Here is a 20223-nt window from a genome sequence, read left to right as displayed (position 1 = left end):
CTATAAAAGCTGTGAAAACAGTTCAGGGATAGATGATAAATGTCTAATAGATGTCTATATTAAATTATATTAACAGTTGAAAATGGAGAAATATTTTGTTCATTCAAAGAGGGACACAAGGGGAACAACCCGTCTGCTTTCATTTGAGATTATCTAATAGAAAAACACATTCAAATGTTACACTGCGGCAAAAAAGGACTTACATTATGAAGAAGGACGAGGATTAATATGTATAAAACTGATGAGATTAGTTGTCAGCTGTTAATTCTATTAAGACCTCAGGCTGGCCTTCTGTTTGAAGTGAGAGGCCGATGGGCTCAGACGCTTTGCCCCCTATTGACTGACCTAAATCAAAATACCTCTTGAAATTACTCTTTTCCACACACATTTGGAAATACAAACTGTCATAACTACAATTCAAATATATTCAAATATGTTGTGGACGGATGACTTACCAAACTATCAACCCAAAACTATTGCATGTTTTTTTTTGTATTTTCTTTATCATCCCATCATGTAGTCATATGAACTCAGAGTAGTTTCTCAACCTTGAAAAAGATTGACTCTGTGCTTGCAGCAACAAACCTCAAATGACACAAAGGACTTTAATTTAAACAGGCACATAGCTGTTGTGTAAAGGACAGGAATCTAATGAAAGTGAGTTTTGTTTTTTGTGTGAATAATGCAGAACATTCTTAAGACTGTGAGCTCTTGGTAAGTGCCTTGATCTAGATCACAAGAAAAAAGGTTTTGTCTGACCTTGAGGCACATTACTGTAAACTCATACTCCATTCCTTTTGAGGGATCCATACCTGCTTGTTTGCAGAAGCCATCAGACATGGTTTGGGATAAAATATACTTGTGCCCACTAAAGACGTCCCAACAAAAAGTGAATATATTTTGTGTTAGAATAGAATCTACATGCACAAATTTAAATATGGAAACATCTTCACCTTTCTGTGAGACGAGTTGCCCTGGACTATTTTCTTGGCACTCTTAAAAGCACTACAAGTTCCTATGCATGCAGCACACTGTTATGCCACAGACCACATCAAAAGGTCAGACATATCCGAGAGGAATACAACTGAAATGAACCTTCACTTTTTCAAAGATTTTAAAATAGGGTATGCTTTGGTTTTCCTTCCTGATAAGACAGAAAGTGTCCTGGACACCATATCGCTTCACTGTGTTCTCTTGAGTGGCATTGGCATCAGCTGTGGCTGCTGCACGAAACATAAACATCAACACTTATCTTGCAACATTGAGACAACTCTACATTTGCGGTCGACATTTTTTGTGAAGAGGATAAAGCCTCAGAGAAAAGCCATCTGGACGTTTGTAAAAGAGCACTGATGTACCCAACCATAGACTGTGAATAATAAGTACCCAACCATAGACTGTGAATAATAAGTACCCAACCATAGACTGTGAATAATAAGTACCCAACCATAGACTGTGAATAATAAGTACCCAACCATAGACTGTAAATAATAAGTACCCAACCATAGACTGTGAATAATAAGTACCCAACCATAGACTGTAAATAATAAGTACCCAACCATAGACTGTGAATAATAAGTACCCAACCATAGACTGTAAATAATAAGTACCCAACCATAGACTGTGAATAATAAGTACCCAACCATAGACTGTGAATAATAAGTACCCAACCATAGACTGTGAATAATAAGTACCCAACCATAGACTGTGAATAATAAGTACCCAACCATAGACTGTGAATAATAAGTACCCAACCATAGACTGTAAATAATAAGTACCCAACCATAGACTGTGAATAATAAGTACCCAACCATAGACTGTGAATAATAAGTACCCAACCATAGACTGTAAATAATAAGTACCCAACCATAGACTGTGAATAATAAGTACCCAACCATAGACTGTAAATAATAAGTACCCAACCATAGACTGTGAATAATAAGTACCCAACCATAGACTGTAAATAATAAGTACTCAACCATAGACTGTAAATAATAAGTACCCAACCATAGACTGTGAATAATAAGTACCCAACCATAGACTGTAAATAATAAGTACCCAACCATAGACTGTGAATAATAAGTACCCAACCATAGACTGTGAATAATAAGTACCCAACCATAGACTGTGAATAATAAGTACTCAACCATAGACTGTAAATAATAAGTACTCAACCATAGACTGTGAATAATAAGTACCCAACCACCAAGAAAGAAAGCACTACAAAATAAACAACTTTCCAGACTCAATCAAGCCATAGTTCCTTCCATACAAATTAATTCTTTATCATTTATCTTATGAAGACATTCTCCTGTTCATGTTTTTTTAACAATAACGTCCAGCTCTCAGGTTTATTTAATAAACTACCCTGCCACAACTTCCAATAGCACTCCTGTCTTCACAACATGCCACAACCACGATTTAGAACCCCATCAATAAAAAGTGACAAGCAGTATGCAGAGCCATCCTAATCAGCTAACAAGTAATTCAGCATAGGAAAATTGCTTAATATGAAGTATGAAGTGAATAACCAAAAACAGACAGCAGCACAGCAGCAACAGGACAAGATCAGTATTTCTAATTTAAAACCCATATCATCAAGCAAACGTCAAGTAACAGCAGCTATAGTCTTACCTGCAGAAGCAGAAGTGCTTTCAATTGGTCTTTGGGTTTTGGGCTGCAAATTCCTCAATTATGTAATTCAAATCTGTGTTCTATGGACATGAAGGAGAGATTGCTCAGTCTCTCTTGCTGTAAGTTCACCACCGTTAGCTTTTCCCAAATGGAAAATTGTAAATGGACTTGAAGCTTTTCTAGTGATTGTACACTGCATGTCACATTCATCCATTCACACACTAATGGTAGACACTGCATTGTACAGTGTAGGATACAGTTTGTCATTTCCTCCTTCTCAGGAGTTTCAGCAGTTCAATCAAAATGTTCAACTCATTGCACAAAAACATCTGAAAATGATTAACATCTGATAAACAGTCCTTTTCGAGAAAATAGCTTCTGCTATTTAGACAGGCCAACTATTCATCTGAGTGTGATTCTACGGCAACCCAATAATAATTTGTTGAAACACAAAATGAGGATTAATAGCTCTAATGTAGTGTGCTGGCTCATACATGAAGCCCTCTGTGTCTTTCTTGTCCAATACAATTGTAGAGACCTGCCCTTATTTCCCATCATGCTTAGTGGGACTTGTGGGACTTGATTCATTAGTCAGGAAATGAAATAAAATGTGTTTCTATTTATGTTTGAAAAAGCAAGTTCCCTTTTAGTTAACATTTGTAATGTGTGCTCTAAACTATAACAGTTTTATAAGCTTGTGTTGTTTATAATAAACATTGCAGCAGTTTATAGTTTTGACCACTGGTGAGGTAGCCGTTTCATTTCATCATAGAGCTAATGTGTTTCACAACTATTCATTTACATTGTTCCTTCATCTGTTGTCCTGAAAATTAGCAATTAGCTTACTATGGTGGAATTACATTTAAAAGTGAGCTGCCCCTGTAAAAATAAACAATAAAATAAATACAAATAAAAGATTTTTGTTGTCAGTCATTTATTAACATTTTACTACAATTGTTAATACTAAATGTATACTTCTATCTTTATTATTGGAATTGAAACCTGTCTGCAATATCTGTTATTATTTTTGCTCTGTTTTTTTCTTCCTATATCTCTCTTTCTGTATCTTGCTCTATTCGCTCTTTCTCGGCCTGTACAGTCTCTGCAGCTGGCGGTTCAGTCTGTTTCTGCTTGTGTATTTCTACCTGTTTAAATTCACTGTTGCCAAGTGCTTGTTGGCTGCATGTAATGCAGCATTGATTTTCTACAACACATGTAGTGTTACAAGGTCTGTATGAAACAACCATGTGACTCTGCACAAACCAATAAGTCAGCGTGTGAATGTGACTGACCCTAAGCACTCAGTGTCTGCTCTCACTGTGTGCCACTATATAGTACCACTTCATAGCTGATTTTCCTTAACGTAACTAACAGTTTAACAGTCCAGTCAATGATACACACAGTGATAATGTTGGGATGATGAAGATAGCATTGACAAAAATAAAACAATTGTATATTTCTTATCAAGTAAGGAAGTAAAGTCCACAATAATGAGTTTGAATCATAGAAAAAGGCACAAAGTTCAACATCTTTTCAGCAATTATTAAAATATCACACAAGCCAGAACATGTCAGAAACAGTTTAAGCTGCTTTAAATCTATTTTTGAGTCAAATAAAACCAATTAACAGTTCACTACTGTTAGGGCTCTCATAGCTGAAACTAAGGTTACACTCACACTAAGTTGAACTGATCCGTCCTTAAAGGGATACTTCTCCATTTGCATTAATCTTTGTATCATTAGAAACCTGGTAGTATTTTTGAATGGTCGTGCATCCCGCCCTCATTTTCCCCTCAGATGGGAAATCTTTGTATTTCTGACTCTGAAAAGGAGCTTTGCTGCTGTTGTGGTTAGCGGGGTGAAACTACAACGCTAGTTCCTCATATTTTCGACCACTGAAGCTACAGACCAATCACAGAACAGTGGGTGGGAACTCACTCCCAGAATCGAAACTTAACGTCCGCCATATTGCTTGGAAGCTATGCTAACAGGCTCAATGGAGGAAGCTGATAATGGCGAAAAAATATAAATATAGTGGTGAGACGGCTGCTGCCGACAGGCGGGTGTTATGCCTAGCGGCCACAGCAGCCAAGCCAGCAGCAGTTAGGATGAGGAGCCTGGGCCGGCTCGAGCTGGGGCGGACTGGTAGTGTCGGTGCTCTCACTGTTTGTCTATGGACACAGACATAGAGTCTGTTTTCTGCCAGGAACTTACAAGATCAATTCTGGAAGAAATCTCTGAATCAGTTGAGGAAATGTCCTTATGTGTTGAAGTAAATATGTCTGTAAACCTGACCTTAGTGGGAGTGGCCTGCGGTGCTGTGCATTCTGGGATTTGGTGTCTTTCATCCACATGAGCCAAAAAGACACTTTCTGCCTTTTCTCGGCCAAGAAGGCACCAACTTCAAAATGTATTTCACATTTCTACTACATATATGACCCAATGTTAATACAGATTCATGTTTCAACGGGTGAAGTATCCCTTTAAGTACAATTGTCCCCCCTCCCTATTCCCCCGCTACCATACTGGTCCAGGCTGCTCCAGGACTAACCCGGCCTGAGCACGGTTACCTCTTGTGCATAACATTGTAATAAAACACATGAATGGCTTTACATGAGTCTGGGTCTGCCTCTGCACATCAGAGAACACAGAGAACAAGACTGCAACTTTACTGACTTTGTGGCTTATTTTGAGTCATTTTAGTCAGATACATGTGCAGCATGAACCAACATGTGCAACAGTATTTCAGCATGTCCCTCTCACGAACACACCATGGGTGATTCATTGAAAGCAATGCCACATCAGTTCACCACAAAATACATCTTGAGGAAATCAGCTACCATGTGGAAACGTAATGGTCACTGATCGCAAAACCTTAATTTAAACGCAAATGAATTAGTATCAAATGTACTATTCTCATGTAATGATATGTTCATCATTAGGGCACAGTATCATTTCTGAATATTTCTGTTGAATTGCTGTCCAAATGTTTTGTGGCCTGATTCACTGGTTAGAAGCTCATATTTCTGCTGCTTTACCTACACTGATCAGCATGATAATCCTGTCTGAGGTCATATTCAGGATAAGCAGAGGATAAACATTTCCCACTTCCTATTACAGATAAGCAAAGAGAATATTTCAAAATGATCATTGAAACAGAGAAAACATACTGTTTGAACATTAGCTTCAGGAATAGTAAGACAAAAACAATCAAACTGCAGCTGTTATATCATAACACTCAGATTCGTCTTATAAGCGACTCTCTTTTTCATTTGGTGAAGAAATATAGAATATTTATTTGCTGTTTAAAACAAGTTTAGAGCAACAACAGGAATTTGTGTATGAGGTCTGTGCAAAAGAATCCATACAGCAAAGTATCGCTATATTTGTTTTCAGGATCCACATTGATTTCCCCAGTGTGTGTGTGTGTGTGTGTGTGTGTGTGTGTGTGTGTGTGTGTGTGTGTGTGTGTGTGTGTGTGTGTGTGTGTGTGTGTGTGCATATATGAGTGCGTGTGTGTGAGTATGTGTGTGAGTATGTGTGTGCATGTGAGTGTGTGGAGTCTAGCTGATCCATTAAATCTAGTGCATTGCATCTTTTAATGTATATTTTGTACATTGTCCCTGACAAACAAAAAAATAAACTAAACGAAACAACTGAAATAAATGTTCACTTTATTAAGTAATCACACTTGCATTTTGTAATAATCTGCCGCAATTTGAAATAAATGCCCTGAACATTTAATAAATGTCCTCATATTTCTAATGAATTATTACAGTTTGCAGGGTGATGATTATAAAATACAGGGCATGCATTTATTTATCAAAATCAATAATGGTGCATTATGTAATAAACAACCAGAAAAGATGTCCTCGTTAATAGAAATCAATTCACTATAAAAACATTCATTTAATGAATCATTAAATTTCAGGCCACGTTTGAGAAATTAAAGGCAGAATGTGTTACACATAAATATAGCAGAAAGTGTATCCTGTGTAAATGTGTCCCTGAGTCATGACTGTCTATGAGTGATAAGCTCGAGTCCCGCTAGCTGTGTTGTTGTCGGCTGTGTTTACATCATGTTTACATGGATGGGACGGCCTGGCGTATAAAGCTGTTATAGTTAAGGACTGAACAGACAGCAATATTACAAGTTATAAATAGTTGTGAAACACTTTTAATGCATGATTGTATATGATGATATGAGACTCATGCAACTTCCCCCAGTCTCCAAAGATTAGAAGAAATATACATTTTGCATGACTGGTATCACTTGAATCAGTTTTTTCAAAAGAATGAATTCAGGGCCGTGATCAGCTCAGGCAGAAGCCGGAGACCAAAAGTCCATCCTCCCAGACCAGCCAAATAACTACAACCTCTTTCATCATAATCATGATCTCAACATACATTTGTGTCAATATTCATATCATCTATTAAATATCTCAAACCATATTGTTACTAGTGAATCATAATTAACATATTACAGTTTTTTCCAATTGCTAACACACTAAAATGACATGCATAGCACAATTATTTAAACTGACACACAGAGAGCAAAACCTCTTCTCAAGTCTCCAAAAGTCTAAACACAATTTCTGCTTTACACACATTTTGCAATTCAACATGGCACTTTTTAAATGCACTGAACACAGTTCTCTGTATAAGACACAACAATCTGACATAAAGTCACATGTTTCCCATTTCAAAACACTGCTATTCAAAATGAAACTACATGAGCTAATTGGTCAATGTATGTGCCACCTGGCCAAACACCTGAATGGTTAATTGTTATCACTTCAATCAGGAAGTAAGCACTATGAAAAGACCACAAGTGAGCACCTTTTTTTTACAACAACAATGGAAGACGTTGCAGAGAGAGGAAGAGTGAGGGTGAGAATGAGAGGAAGAGTGAGAGGTAGGGGTAGAGCTGGTAGAGGAAGAGTGAGAGGTAGGGGTAGAGCTGGTAGAGGAAGAGTGAGAGGTAGGGGTAGAGCTGGTAGAGGAAGAGTGAGAGGTAGGGGTAGAGCTGGTAGAGGAAGAGTGAGAGGTAGGGGTAGAGCTGGTAGAGGAGTTCATGGCCAAAGAAGAAAACAACTTTCAAATGAAATCAGAGCAACCTTAGCTGATGTCATGTCATCAACCATGGGCTGACAATGTGAGAGGCTGGACAGAGAGTGCAGCCCGACTTGAGCCGTTTTACTGTACTGGTATATGTACCACTGACTTGTTTGGTGAAAAATAAAAAAAATAAATGTTTCAACAGCATGTGTGTGTATCTGCAAATATTTCTGTGCATGTGAACAATCTGAAGAATTTTCTATAATTCAAACTATTTTAGTATTATGACAAAGCATACTAAAGATGAGAGTGCTTTTCATTATGCCCAACAGTGTGTAGTTGGTTAGACAACAATCTGGTAATATGAATGAAGTGTGTGCCCTTTGGTGCAAAAGTTTGATTTTGATAATGCTATATGTAGTTTTGGTTGCAGTGCTTCATTTTGCAGGATATTTGAGGTATTTTGCAGTTTGGGTGTGTGGTTTTGTGAATTGTGTTAAGTATTTTGATAAAACCAGCCTAGTTTGCAAAATTGTGTTTTAGCAATTGGAAAAAACTGTAAACAAAGTTCATATAATTCAGTAGCTATTTCAATGTCAATAAGCTTTATTTATTAGGATAATTATTTGAACAATAGTATGGCCTGTGCGAAAACGAGATAACCGAGCGAGGATAAAAAGAGCACAAATCAAAAACTTGCACGCGTAAAGGGAAAAGTTTTGCTAACACTTGAGCATAGAGCTTGTGCAAAGCATGAGAAAAACCATGTTACAAGCGGTACGAGCATGCCTCTCGGGCTGCTACAATGCACTGGAGCAGAGTAACTTTAAGAGAGCTTTAAAGAGCTCACATTATGTGCATGGCTGTTTCATTTATGCTCATGGATTTTTTTAATCCTTGAGCGGTTATCTGATTTACAAATGCTCTATATTGTCAGTGATCAAATGCCATACAATATGCTATAAAGAACACTAAACTTTTATATTTATAGGAATCAAGAAGACGTTGATATTAATTAACTTGTTTCAGCGTTTTGCAGCACTTTTGTGTCTTTTCTAGCCAATTGTTTATTTTGCAGCATTTCAGATGTTTTTGTTGTTGCATTTGTTTTTGATTGTGCCTTTCTGCTGTGAGTTTCTTTAATGTATGTAGTTTCAGCTGTTGCCGAGCCTTTGCACTAACTGTCCACTGTACAAATGTAATCTGTGAATGGTGCGCTTCTAGTCAAAATGGAAATCTTCTCCCAACGTAGATTTGGCTAACTCCCTGGAGTAATGCAGCCCCTTCATCTATTTTTATTCTAGAGTAATAATTGATAGTTTTGATAGTGCTGTGCTCCTCCCTATCGAGTCATTTTTTTAAATGAATCTCTATCGTCTTATCTTAATAAAGTGACTGCACAGATCCAGCATAATGCTGTGGTCAAAAGCCTCGTGCAGCCACCATTGGTGCTGCAGCCAAAGCAATACTGCATACTAATATTTTCAACATTTGGCCAAACTTCACTTTACTGCTTTCTTCAGGTGCTAGCTACAAGTTTGTTGATATATTGGATAACTTAGTTCAATTAGACATACCAGGCTTTCACAACAATGACAATACTGTACTTGGTAATATTAATGGTTATTGTTGGTTTTGGTCATTAAATAGACGTTCTTATTATTAATCACCAATCTTATTCTTTCAGTCATGCTTATCTTTATATTTCATTAAAGGATACATACCTATAGCCTTTAGAACTTCTGAGACAATGTGACAATAACTATAGATAAAAGTATCAAGATGCACATGCATTGAGGCTTGCATGCTTTTGTGATATAGTATTCAAAAGCATTTAAGTGTGACAACTTAAATGTATTTTGATTAGGATAGGATAATACTTTATTGATCCCCAGATGGGAAATTCGGGCGTTGCAGCAGCACAGAAAAGTACGGTCAAAATACAAAATACACATTAAACAGAATAGATTAGATAAGATAAATAGAAATAGGGGGTATATACAAGTACAAAATGAATGATTAAGTTAACTGCAGGGAATTAGACAGTATGTGCAGGGAATGGCAAGATAATGAATGACATAATGTAAAATATATTGAACTAGACTTAATCATTTGGTTATTTTGGGGTCATTATGGGGCAGCTGTGGCTCAGTTGGTAGAGTCATCGCCTTTCAACCAAAAGGTCGAGGGTTTGATCCCCAGTTGGGCAACGTGTCCTTGGGCAAGACTGCTCTGCTTCAGTGGCAGTGTATGACTGGATTAGTGTTGTACTTACTCTCTGATGTACATCACTTTGGATAAAGTGAATTGTAACATTATCAGCATTTAGAAAAACAAAACTTGTTTATGTCTGGCTGGCAAAAATCTATTAAAATCTACCATGGCACAGTTTCCCTCCATTTGCACATTCATAAGATATTATAAGGTCAGGAAACTCATGGTTTTAAGCAAACTATAATTAAGCCACACAACAACCCTTACCTGAAGCAGAAAGAAAGAGAAGAGACATGTCTGTCTTTTCAAAATCAAATTGGCATGTTTGTGAATATCATCGCTTGACTTAGAAACATGACTTAGCTTTTAGTCATTTCCCAATGTTTGCTGACATACCCTCTTAGTATATAAATCTTTAGAGACATGCTTTGACACAAAACAAGTTGAGACAGTGTGACATGCAGCTTTAGCTTTTACAACTTTTTGGCGTAAGCTTGGGAATGTTGTTAACTTCAGCATTGAGTAGGACACAGTGGAGCATGTGCTTTCTAATCCAACAAACTGAACTATGGCATGTGAGCAAAAAAAAACCCTTGTGAAATCATAAAAACAATACGAACTAACAAGCATTTTCAACTGTTAAACATTATCCAACTTTCCAGAGGTCTCCATGCATAAAACATGGTAAATAGATATGAGCTTGTAGAGCACTTTTCTAGTCTTCTGTGTAAAGCGTTTACACCGCAGGTCACACCTACACATTCACACCCTGATGGTAGAGGGGGTATCGGTATTAACTAAACCCATTGACGTAACAGCAGGAGGAAATTTAATGTCCTGCCCAAGTACAAATTAACATGTGGCTGCAGGTGCTGGGATCAAACCCCCCGACCAACATGAGCTTAGTATTCAATGTTTACCATGAATATTGTGAAATTCTATACCATTATTTTCAAATCGTAGAAGAAAGATAATAAAGTAAAGCCTGACAAAGAAACATTTAATGGCTTTATATGTGATTTTTTGATCCAGCAGATGTCGCCCTTGAGCACCAGCATGAAACCAAAACAACTTGCGCTGCATTGTTGTGTTAGCATGCTAATGCTAGCGATCTTTATTATGATCGTATCTTCACACTGCATGTAAATTTACCTGAAATGAGCGTGATCTAGAAACACAGTTAAGCAGTGAGTACAGTATGTTATTCTTCTTTTCTCTAGTCCCTCAATTAAACAACTTTTATACACGAGGGGAGGAGTCAGCCGGCCGTCCCGGCGATGTAAACAAAGTGAAGATAGGACTCTGAAAACTCTGAAAACATCACAGACAGTGGGACTCGGGTGTTACACCCATTGTAGACAGTCATGACTCACAGAGTTATTTTCAGGGGATATACTTGATTTATATTATATTTAAGTGTGGAAAATCACATATAAAGCCTTTACATTTTGCATAATATAGAACATTTGGTTCAATCCCAGGTTTGTTACCACTGTTATACAGTTTTTTTCTCAAACAAGTTTAATCCATCAACAGCTAAGTGCCCACATGTCAGTCGAATAACCATGCCACTAATAATGTAAATGTATATCTATCCATGTAGAGTTTTTATCAATAAAGAAATTAGCTATAGAGAGTAAACATTTTGTAAGCAGGCTGTAAACATGTTTATTTCTGCTCTAAAGGCATTTTAATACAGGACCTAAAGGGGATTCTTTGGCATTTGCAGCCACCCTCATGTGTTGAGAAACTGCAGTTTTATTGCACTTCAGCATTGGCTTCACTTCTCACAAAAGATTGGGCGTTATATTTTTATGGTGGTTATCATCCATAATTGTTGCAATAGCGACACCTACTGGATTGCAAGAGTTAGTTGTATTCTATTACATAGTCCACCCAAAATGATCCCTTTTCATGAATAAGTCTATAACCCAGACAGAATTGTCTTGCTTTGCATAGTTCCTTCTCTCAATCACAACGTTTAAATCCTTTCCACTTTGCCCTGTTTATCAGCAGCACTGTTCATGACCGTACAATTGAATGAGATATTTGGGACTGTTCCAGATTTTTTGTTGTGTTTTAACTGAAAAGTTTTGGTAAAAAAAATATATTATTTCCACACTTATATCTACAAAAATAATCACAATATGTGTTTCCCGCAGTTGTTGGTGACAACAGAGACAAATGTTTAACAGCCAGAAGGTTCTGACTTCACTTCAACACCACAAACCTCCCAGTGTTTCAGCAGGTGTTTTATATGTGTGATGTGTTGCTTATTGTTAGGCAAAAGATCTGACACTATTCATCCCTGACTGACAAAGACACAGCGTCAAGAATGGCTGTTAATCTGTTCCCATGGTAACACAGACCAAGACATCTCAGCTACAGACTGAGGATGAAGATCCTTGCAGACTGATTTTTAAGAAAACACCAACACACATACAGTACTACATGCACCTATAACACACTTTCAAAGCTAACAACACCATGCATCACAAGCCTATTTTCATTGTCAATGTAGAAGAAAACCACAGACACCATAGGTGTTACTTACTTTTTCTCTAAAAAAACCTGAAGCATATCACATCTCCCTTAGCTATTCCATGAAATAGCTTGCTCAAAATTGGCATAACAGCATGATTTAAACAATGTTGAGAGTATGCAGGATATTTGCTCAGACTTCGCAGGACGGCTAATCAGTTAGCATAGGGGCGTAGCTTTCTTGATTAAACTCAAATGCCACCCTAAAGCTTTGGCATATATGTGAATAAAAGAGTGCATCATTAATGTATTCTTTTCTTATCAAAGAATTGATCATAGACTGCTAGTGGTGCTTAGAGAGCCGGCTTCAGACCTTCTCTCAGTGTGCAGGTTAACAGTCAATGACTTAAATAATTGTCTTAAATATAAAATGGCTGCTAACAGAGCAGCCAGTGAACTGAAACTATTTAACAAAAGCTGTAGGATTTAAAGAGTGGAACAAAACGTTTTGAGTTGGCTACAAAAGTATTTCATTTTTGTCCATTTATGTAGGCTACTTATGATTAATTGCATCATTTTATATGTATTTTCTAATTCTATTTGATCATAATAAGTCAGAAATGGCCTGCTAGCCCATAGCCTATATGCTAGCCTATACAAAGAATTTTAGCCTTTAATATTTGAGGCCAAGAAAATAAACTAGGCTATATGAGTGATTCTCATAGAATACACTTTAACATAGGCCTACTCGGTATTTGCTGAGCTTGAAAATGTTACTTTTTTTTCTAAAAATGAGTGGTTTAAATAATTGGTCGACTCTGTTATGGACATATTTAGTAAAATAGCATATAGCCTATGGTTATAACAAATGTAATATAGTTTTTTAAAAACATTTCTCACCGTAGAGTGCTTTTTTGGCAATACATCCATAAAGACAACCTTAAATCTAGCAGGATACCCACTTTTGTTTAATGAGTAGCCGAATCAAAAGGTTTTGACTGCTTACATTTGTGTTTCACTCAGATGGCTTTGAAGACACGGACATCATATCATCATCATAATAATAATAATAATAATAATAATAATAATAATAATAATAATAACAATAACTTTATTTATATAGCAACTTTTAAAAACACAGGTTTACATATCATATCATAGGCTATGTGCGAATTGTCCTCTATGGATCTAATTTGTTTGTTGACAAACTCGGGGCTCAATAATGCGTAAATGAATAAATAGTTAATCTTTAATGTAACAAAAGGTCGTGTTGTAAGTATTGTGTTGAGGTTTAGGTTTACTGTTCACTAGCGTTTCCCCTGACTTGAGGCCCGTTGGTTGAAATAGGCCTACACCACAATTTGAAAATAGGTTACAGTAAGCTACAGACAGACAAATCACTAAAATGACAACAGTCGGTATGAAAAATACAACAAATCATCCGCTCCAGACGCAGGAAAAATAACCGCCGAATGCCTTTTTACAACCAAGCTCTGTGTGTGTGTGTGTGTGTGTGTGTGTGTGTGTGTGTGTGTGTGTGTGCGTGTGTGTGTGTGTGCGTGTGTGTGTGCTTGTGTGTGTGTGTGTGTGTGTGTGTGTGTGTGTGTGTGTGTGTGTGTGTGTGTGCGTCTGTGTGTGTGTGTGCGTGTGTTTGTGTGCTTGTGTGTGTGTGTGTGTGTGTGTGTGTGTGTGTGTGCTTGTGTGTGCGTCTGTGTGTGTGTGTGTGTGTGTGCGTGTGTGTGCGTGTGCTTGTGTGCTTGTGTGTGTGTGCGCGCGCGTGCGTGTGTGTGTGTGTGTGTGTGCGTGTGCTTGTATGTGCGTGCGTGCGAGTGTGTGTGCGTGTGTGCGTGTGCTTGTATGTGCATGCGTGCGTGCGAGTGTGTGTGCGTGTGCGTGCATGTGTGCGTGTGTGTACGTGCGTTTCTAGGATTGTAAGTCTTAAAAAATCAAAAACATCTTCTTCACAGTGATATTCCTACTGGCTCATGAACAGTTGCATTAATAATATATTATTATGAAATCGAGCTAGCTGACTAGAATGTGAGTCAGAAAACCCAGAGAGCGTCAGTCGGGCCTATTCAAGGTTAATTTAGAAGAGGTTTCATGGAAATAGGAGTAAACCCTTTGACTGGTTAGAAGATGAGACAGAATGAGTTGCTCACCTTCAGCCGCCGAGGAGCCCTGCATCATCATCATCAGGAGCAGAGCGCTGATGGTCAGACACCGCCGGAACAGCATCCATTCCAGCGCCACCGTCCTCTTCACGTTCCTGGGAGAACATGAGGCCACCATCCCGGGATAAATGATCCATGCCGTCGGAGAGGAAGCGCAGGCTTCTTTTTTTATATTAAATCCTTCATTCCCAGGGCCAATGCTGCCGATGCTGGAGAAAAGCGCATGTTTGGGAGCCATTGGTCAACCAATGAATCCTGAATGGGAAGCATCTAATGGAGCTGCAGTAGTGAAAGGCATCCGATTGTTTTGCCAGTGGTGCAGACAGGCAGGACTCCGCTCTCCATGAGCCTGCTGGCAGCTCTGTGGTTCGAGAAGATAACAAAGAGATTGTTTTTATATTTCCCTTTACTCGTCCGACCGAGTGTTGTTCTGTGTCTAGTGATGTCCCTGAAGTGAACACAAAATGCTCCTCATCTCGTCAATACCAAGATAAAATATGCTACCGGAAAAATGCTTGTGCTGCCTTCAAAATAAAAGCGTTCAGTTTGTCCAAAGATGACGTTTGAATAGGTTGGGGGAAAATCAGTGACAAAGACGTGATGTTTTCCAGGCAGTGAGGATCATACGAACATGCAATCTTGTAGCATTACTATGTGTAATTTGGGTGTCCTCTGGTTCCAGAAATACAATTAGGCTATACAATTAGGCCTACAACATAATCTTTTTTGTTAATTTCATAAATTTTAGCATCATTTTGCTATTGAACAGGATATGCTGATGACAGAGGCACGGGACAAGTAGATAGTGATATGCTAATTGTATTTGTGATCATTTACAAATCTGGGAGTGATAGCCTAATCATATCTAGATTATGTAGCCTACACCTTTTAAATCTCTTAAAATTCTAACACCCAGCATGTTAAAAGTCAATGGGAAATTGAAGGAGTAATGGATATATCTGAAGATGAAGGGAACTATTTGTTAATTACATTGTAAAACTACTACAGAGGAAAAGATGAGTTTCTTCATTCCCTCTGTTCTGAAGAGGCATTTTTACTGGCATTAAGTTTACTTTATGGATAGACTAACATATTCCATAAAAATGGATTCAGAGAAATTGAAGGAATTGTGGTCAAAATGGGTCAGGTACATTAGCTCACAGAGACCAGACTTGTTAAAGTATTATCAGAATGTTTCAGCGTTTGTTAATTAGTTTAGTGTAAAACCTTGTGAAAAACCTGGATATAACAGAAGTGCCATTCTAAATTGTTGCTATATCCTTTCAAATAGGCTGTTTTACACAATACCTTTGACAAAAGCCTTAACTTTATTATTTGCTGCTGGAAACTGTTTTTTTTTCCTTCAACATGGTAAGCTTACAACTTTTAAATTAATAAAGAAATACTATATCTATCTATCTATCTATCTATCTATCTAGCTGTCTGTCTGTCTGTCTGTCTGTGTGTGTGTCTGTCTGTCTGTCTGTGTGTCTGTCTGTGTGTCTGTCTGTCTGTGTGTGTGTGTGTGTGTGTGTGTGTCTGTCTGTCTGTCTGTCTGTGTGTGTGTCTGTCTGTCTGTCTGTGTGTCTGTCTGTCTGTCTGCGTGTCTGTCTGTCTGTGTGTGTGTGTGTGTGTCTGTCTGTCTGTGTGTCTGTCTGTCTGTCTGCGTGTCTGTCTGTCTGTGTGTGTGTGTGTATCTGTCTGCGTGTCTGTCTGTCTGTCTGTCTGCGTGTCTGTCTGTGTCTGTGTGTGTGTCTGTCTGTCTGTGTGTCTGTCTGTCTGTCTGTGTGTCTGTCTGTCTGCGTTTCTGTCTGTCTGTCTGTGTGTCTGTCTGTCTGTCTGTCTGTGTGTCTGTCTGTCTGTGTGTCTGTCTGTGTGTCTGTCTGTCTGCGTGTCTGTCTGTCTGTGTGTCTGTCTGTCTGTCTGTCTGTGTGTCTGTCTGTCTGCGTGTCTGTCTGTCTGCGTGTCTGTCTGTCTGTCTGTCTGTGTGTCTGTCTGTCTGTGTGTCTGTCTGTCTGCGTGTCTGTCTGTCTGTCTGTCTGTCTGTCTGTCTGTGTGTCTGTCTGTGTGTCTGTCTGTCTGCGTGTCTGTCTGTCTGTGTGTCTGTCTGTCTGTCTGTGTGTCTGTCTGTCTGCGTGTCTGTCTGTCTGTCTGTCTGTCTGTCTGTGTGTCTGTCTGTCTGCTATAGGCTAACATTGACTTATCAACATTATTAAACATTATTACCCTTAAAACTTGATTTTACATTATATTATTATATTATTATTATTTGTTGTTTTTTATTTGGCCTACAATTATTATTATCTTGCGTGCCAACAGGCTCGACATTTTAAACCCCATATTTCAAAAAGCCTAATGAATATGCCTTACTTCCGGTCCTGTGTTGGCTTACTAGCGCTGGCTTGACGGACGGGTAGCCTGCATCTTTTCATGTCTAAGGCTCGACGCAGCCTTAAGCAGCTCAAATATTTCTCCGTTGTTTGTCATTATGGTGAAAATTAGAGAGTCAGACTTTCACACCAGCCCGACAATAAAACCCAGCCCTATAGAGAAGATGAGATAAAACGAGAGACGAGTGAGACAACACATTTGGTTTTGGCTCTTCCCCGATAGGCCGAAGGCTACATGACGCCTGCTGCATAATCATGTAAAGACTAAAAAAAATCAAAACTGGCAATGACGCCACTGTAAGTGCTTTGAGATGTGAGGCAGATCTGAGTTCAGTAGTAGGCAGGCGACCTCTGGTGGAAGCTGAGGGCAGTTACACTGCCAGAGTAGACTAAAAGAGGAGGATGAAGATCCTGCTTCCATTGGGCTTAAATGACTAAAATAGAAATTATTGTTAAAAACATAATATTGATAGATAGATAGATAGATAGATAGATAGATGGATAGATAGATAGATGGATGGATGATGGATGGATGGATGGATATAGATGGATGGATGGATGGATATAGATGGATAGATGGATGGATGGATGGATGGATATAGATGGATGGATGGATGGATGGATATAGATGGATGGATGATGGATGGATGGATGGATATAGATGGATGGATGGATGGATGGATGGATGGATGGATATAGATGGATGGATGGATATAGATGGATGGATGGATGTTGGATGGATGGATGGATGGATGTTGGATGGATGGATGGATGGATGGATGGATGGTTGGATGGATGATAGATAGATAGATAGATAGATAGATGGATACTAAGTGTGAAAAGGTAAATGCAGTTGGAGAAACCTTGCAGATTTTGATTTAGACTCCTTACATAGGATTTGAGGTTTAATGGCTCACAAAAATAAACAATTAAACGATTATAAATTGATGGTGAATAATTGATCCAGATCGTCCTCCTGTGGATGCTGTCACATTTTAATTAAAGTGCAACCCCCATGAAGCAAGGTGCATGTATTCTCCACATTAAAGTTTTGCTACTTAACTCAGACAAGACTGAAGTTATTGTGCTAGGCCCTAAAAACATCAGAGAGACTTTTTCTAGTGATTTGACTGTCCTTAATAACATCAGCCTGGCATCTAGCACCACTGTTAGGAATCTAGGAGTTATATTTGATCAAGATATGTCCTTTAACTCTCACATCAGTCAAGTTTCAAGAACAGCCTATTTTCACCTTCGTAATATATCGAAGATCAGGAATATCCTGTCACAAAATGATGCAGAAAAACTAGTTCATGCATTGTTACCTCCAGATTGGATTATTGTAATTCTCTTTTGTCAGGGTGCTCTGGCAAGTCTCTAAAGACTCTTCAACTAGTCCAGAACGCTGCAGCCCGTGTACTGACTAGAACTAGGAAAAGGGACCACATTACTCCTGTGTTGACTTCTGGCTTACAAAGCTCTAAATGGCCAGGCACCATCTTATCTTAAGGAGCTACTAGTGCCGTACTGCCCCTCAAGAACATTACGGTCCCAGAATGCAGGCCTACTAGTGGTACCTACAGTCTCTAAATGTACTATGGGAGGTAAAGCCTTCAGTTATCGGGCTCCTCTCCTCTGGAATCATCTTCCAGCCGGGGTCCGGGAGGCAGACACACTCTGTATTTTTAAGAATAGACTCAAAACTTTTCTTACAGTACATCATATTACTGCATGTATCTATCTGTAAATCTCAGTCACTAACCACCTACTTTCCTGGGAGCTCTTGAGCTCTCTTAGGCTCCTCAAGATCGTTGGTTGACGGCCTGCCAGAAGTTGTGTATTATTTTATAATTTCATTCACAATTTATGGTTTAAAGAGGAAAAGACTTCAACAGTTGTGTCAGTCCTACTTGTGTCTTTTGAAGATAGGGTGACCATATTTTCAAGCCCCCAAATATGGACACCTTCATTTTACCGCAAGCCCACATGTATGGATCCACAGACTGGTTATCTGCTCGCCTAGCTAAGCAGCAGCAACAACCCTGAAATTTATTGACACATGTACAGACACATCACTATTGAACATTGATGAGTTTGGGCTCTTGCAACCCTAATACAGCACGGGACTATTTCAGTCGCTAGAAACAGCAGAGTCCTTGACAGTTTTACCATTCAAACTGGCAACTTTCAGCCCAATGCATCTGTGGTTGTCGGACAGAACGTGTCTTAACAAATGCCTCTTTGTTTAGCTTTTCATTAAAGACATATCTATTTTTGACCTTGTGATAATACAAAACTGAAAAAAATGCATTTGGGGTCCGTGGGTCCACATTAACAATAAACTGGACTGGTCACACAGAGCAGGCTGTTCTTTCTGAGGAGACTCAGATCAGACTCCTGAAGACCTTCTACCAGTCTGTGGTGGCCAGCACACTCTTCTTTGCTGTGGTGTGCTTGTGGGGTGGCATGAAGACTGGTGAGGAAGGCATGCTCAGTGGTTGGCCTGGAACTGGACAGTTTGGAGACAGTGGCTGAGAGGAGGATGAGGGACAAAATCACAGCTGTCCATGATGAGCTGTGGCAGATCTTCAGTTCCTTTAGCCAACGTCTCATCCCCTCGAGGTGCAAAACTGAGTGCTTCAGGCGCTACTTTGTGCCTACAGCCATGTTCAACAGCAGTGAGTCCTACAGTCTGTCACTGACATTACCCACAGTGGCTGTCACACTGCCACACCCGGGGACTCTTTTCCCTCTCACCGTCATCGACTGCCTGAATCATTTCAGACACGCTTCACTAAATTAAACTGTCACTCATGTCATATTACTCAAGTCAATACATATCAAAATGTCACTTTATCTCATAACTGGTCAAAACTTAACTTAAACTTGCCACTTAATATGTCTAAATGTCCTGTATAGTTTCTAGTGTATAGTTTGGATCTTCATTGGTGTATAGTTTACGTAATACTTAATAGTTTATAATTGTAAATACCTATAGGTTGAATATGCTACATATTTAGTTTTTATCTAAACAAGCATTTTTACTCATGCATGTATGCATGTTCTTCTGATTGTCTTTTACTGCTGCAACACTTGAATTTCCCCTACTTTGGATCATTAAAGGCATGTCTGAAATTCAACAGCAACTGTCATAAATAAATCAATAAAAAGATAAATACATGTAGGAGGCAACTGAGACCCAAAACATATCTGTAGTATAAAGTGGTATGGAGCTATTCTTGCCCGCCAGGTGGGCAGTTACATAAGCGTGAC

The 20223-nt window shown here is 38.7% G+C and overlaps 1 protein-coding gene and 1 long non-coding RNA gene across 4 annotated transcripts in view; one reads left to right on the top strand and one right to left on the bottom strand.

Annotated features, from left to right (window-relative positions):
• kiaa1549la (KIAA1549-like a) overlaps positions 1–15108 on the bottom strand; it is a 59755-nt gene extending 44647 nt beyond the window's left edge. For 2 of the 3 annotated variants that reach the window (XM_061036828.1, XM_061036830.1), the window contains exon 1: positions 14549–15104. In XM_061036828.1, the coding sequence (XP_060892811.1) occupies positions 14549–14798 (250 nt within the window). In that variant the 5' untranslated portion in view covers positions 14799–15104. Of the gene's footprint in view, positions 1–14548 lie in introns of all 3 variants that reach the window. The other variant, XM_061036829.1, reaches the window with a different exon arrangement.
• LOC132973615 (uncharacterized) lies at positions 6583–7730 on the top strand. The gene is made up of 2 exons (XR_009673027.1): positions 6583–7548; positions 7681–7730. It is a non-coding gene; the product is annotated as an uncharacterized LOC132973615 (long non-coding RNA).
• Positions 15109–20223: the final 5115 nt, after the last annotated feature.

This window comes from Labrus mixtus, chromosome 4 (assembly GCF_963584025.1).
Source record: "Labrus mixtus chromosome 4, fLabMix1.1, whole genome shotgun sequence".
In the NCBI taxonomy this organism is placed as follows: domain Eukaryota; kingdom Metazoa; phylum Chordata; class Actinopteri; order Labriformes; family Labridae; genus Labrus; species Labrus mixtus.
Note: the sequence above shows the minus strand (reverse complement) of the source record. Positions and strands in the feature narration are given on the sequence as shown.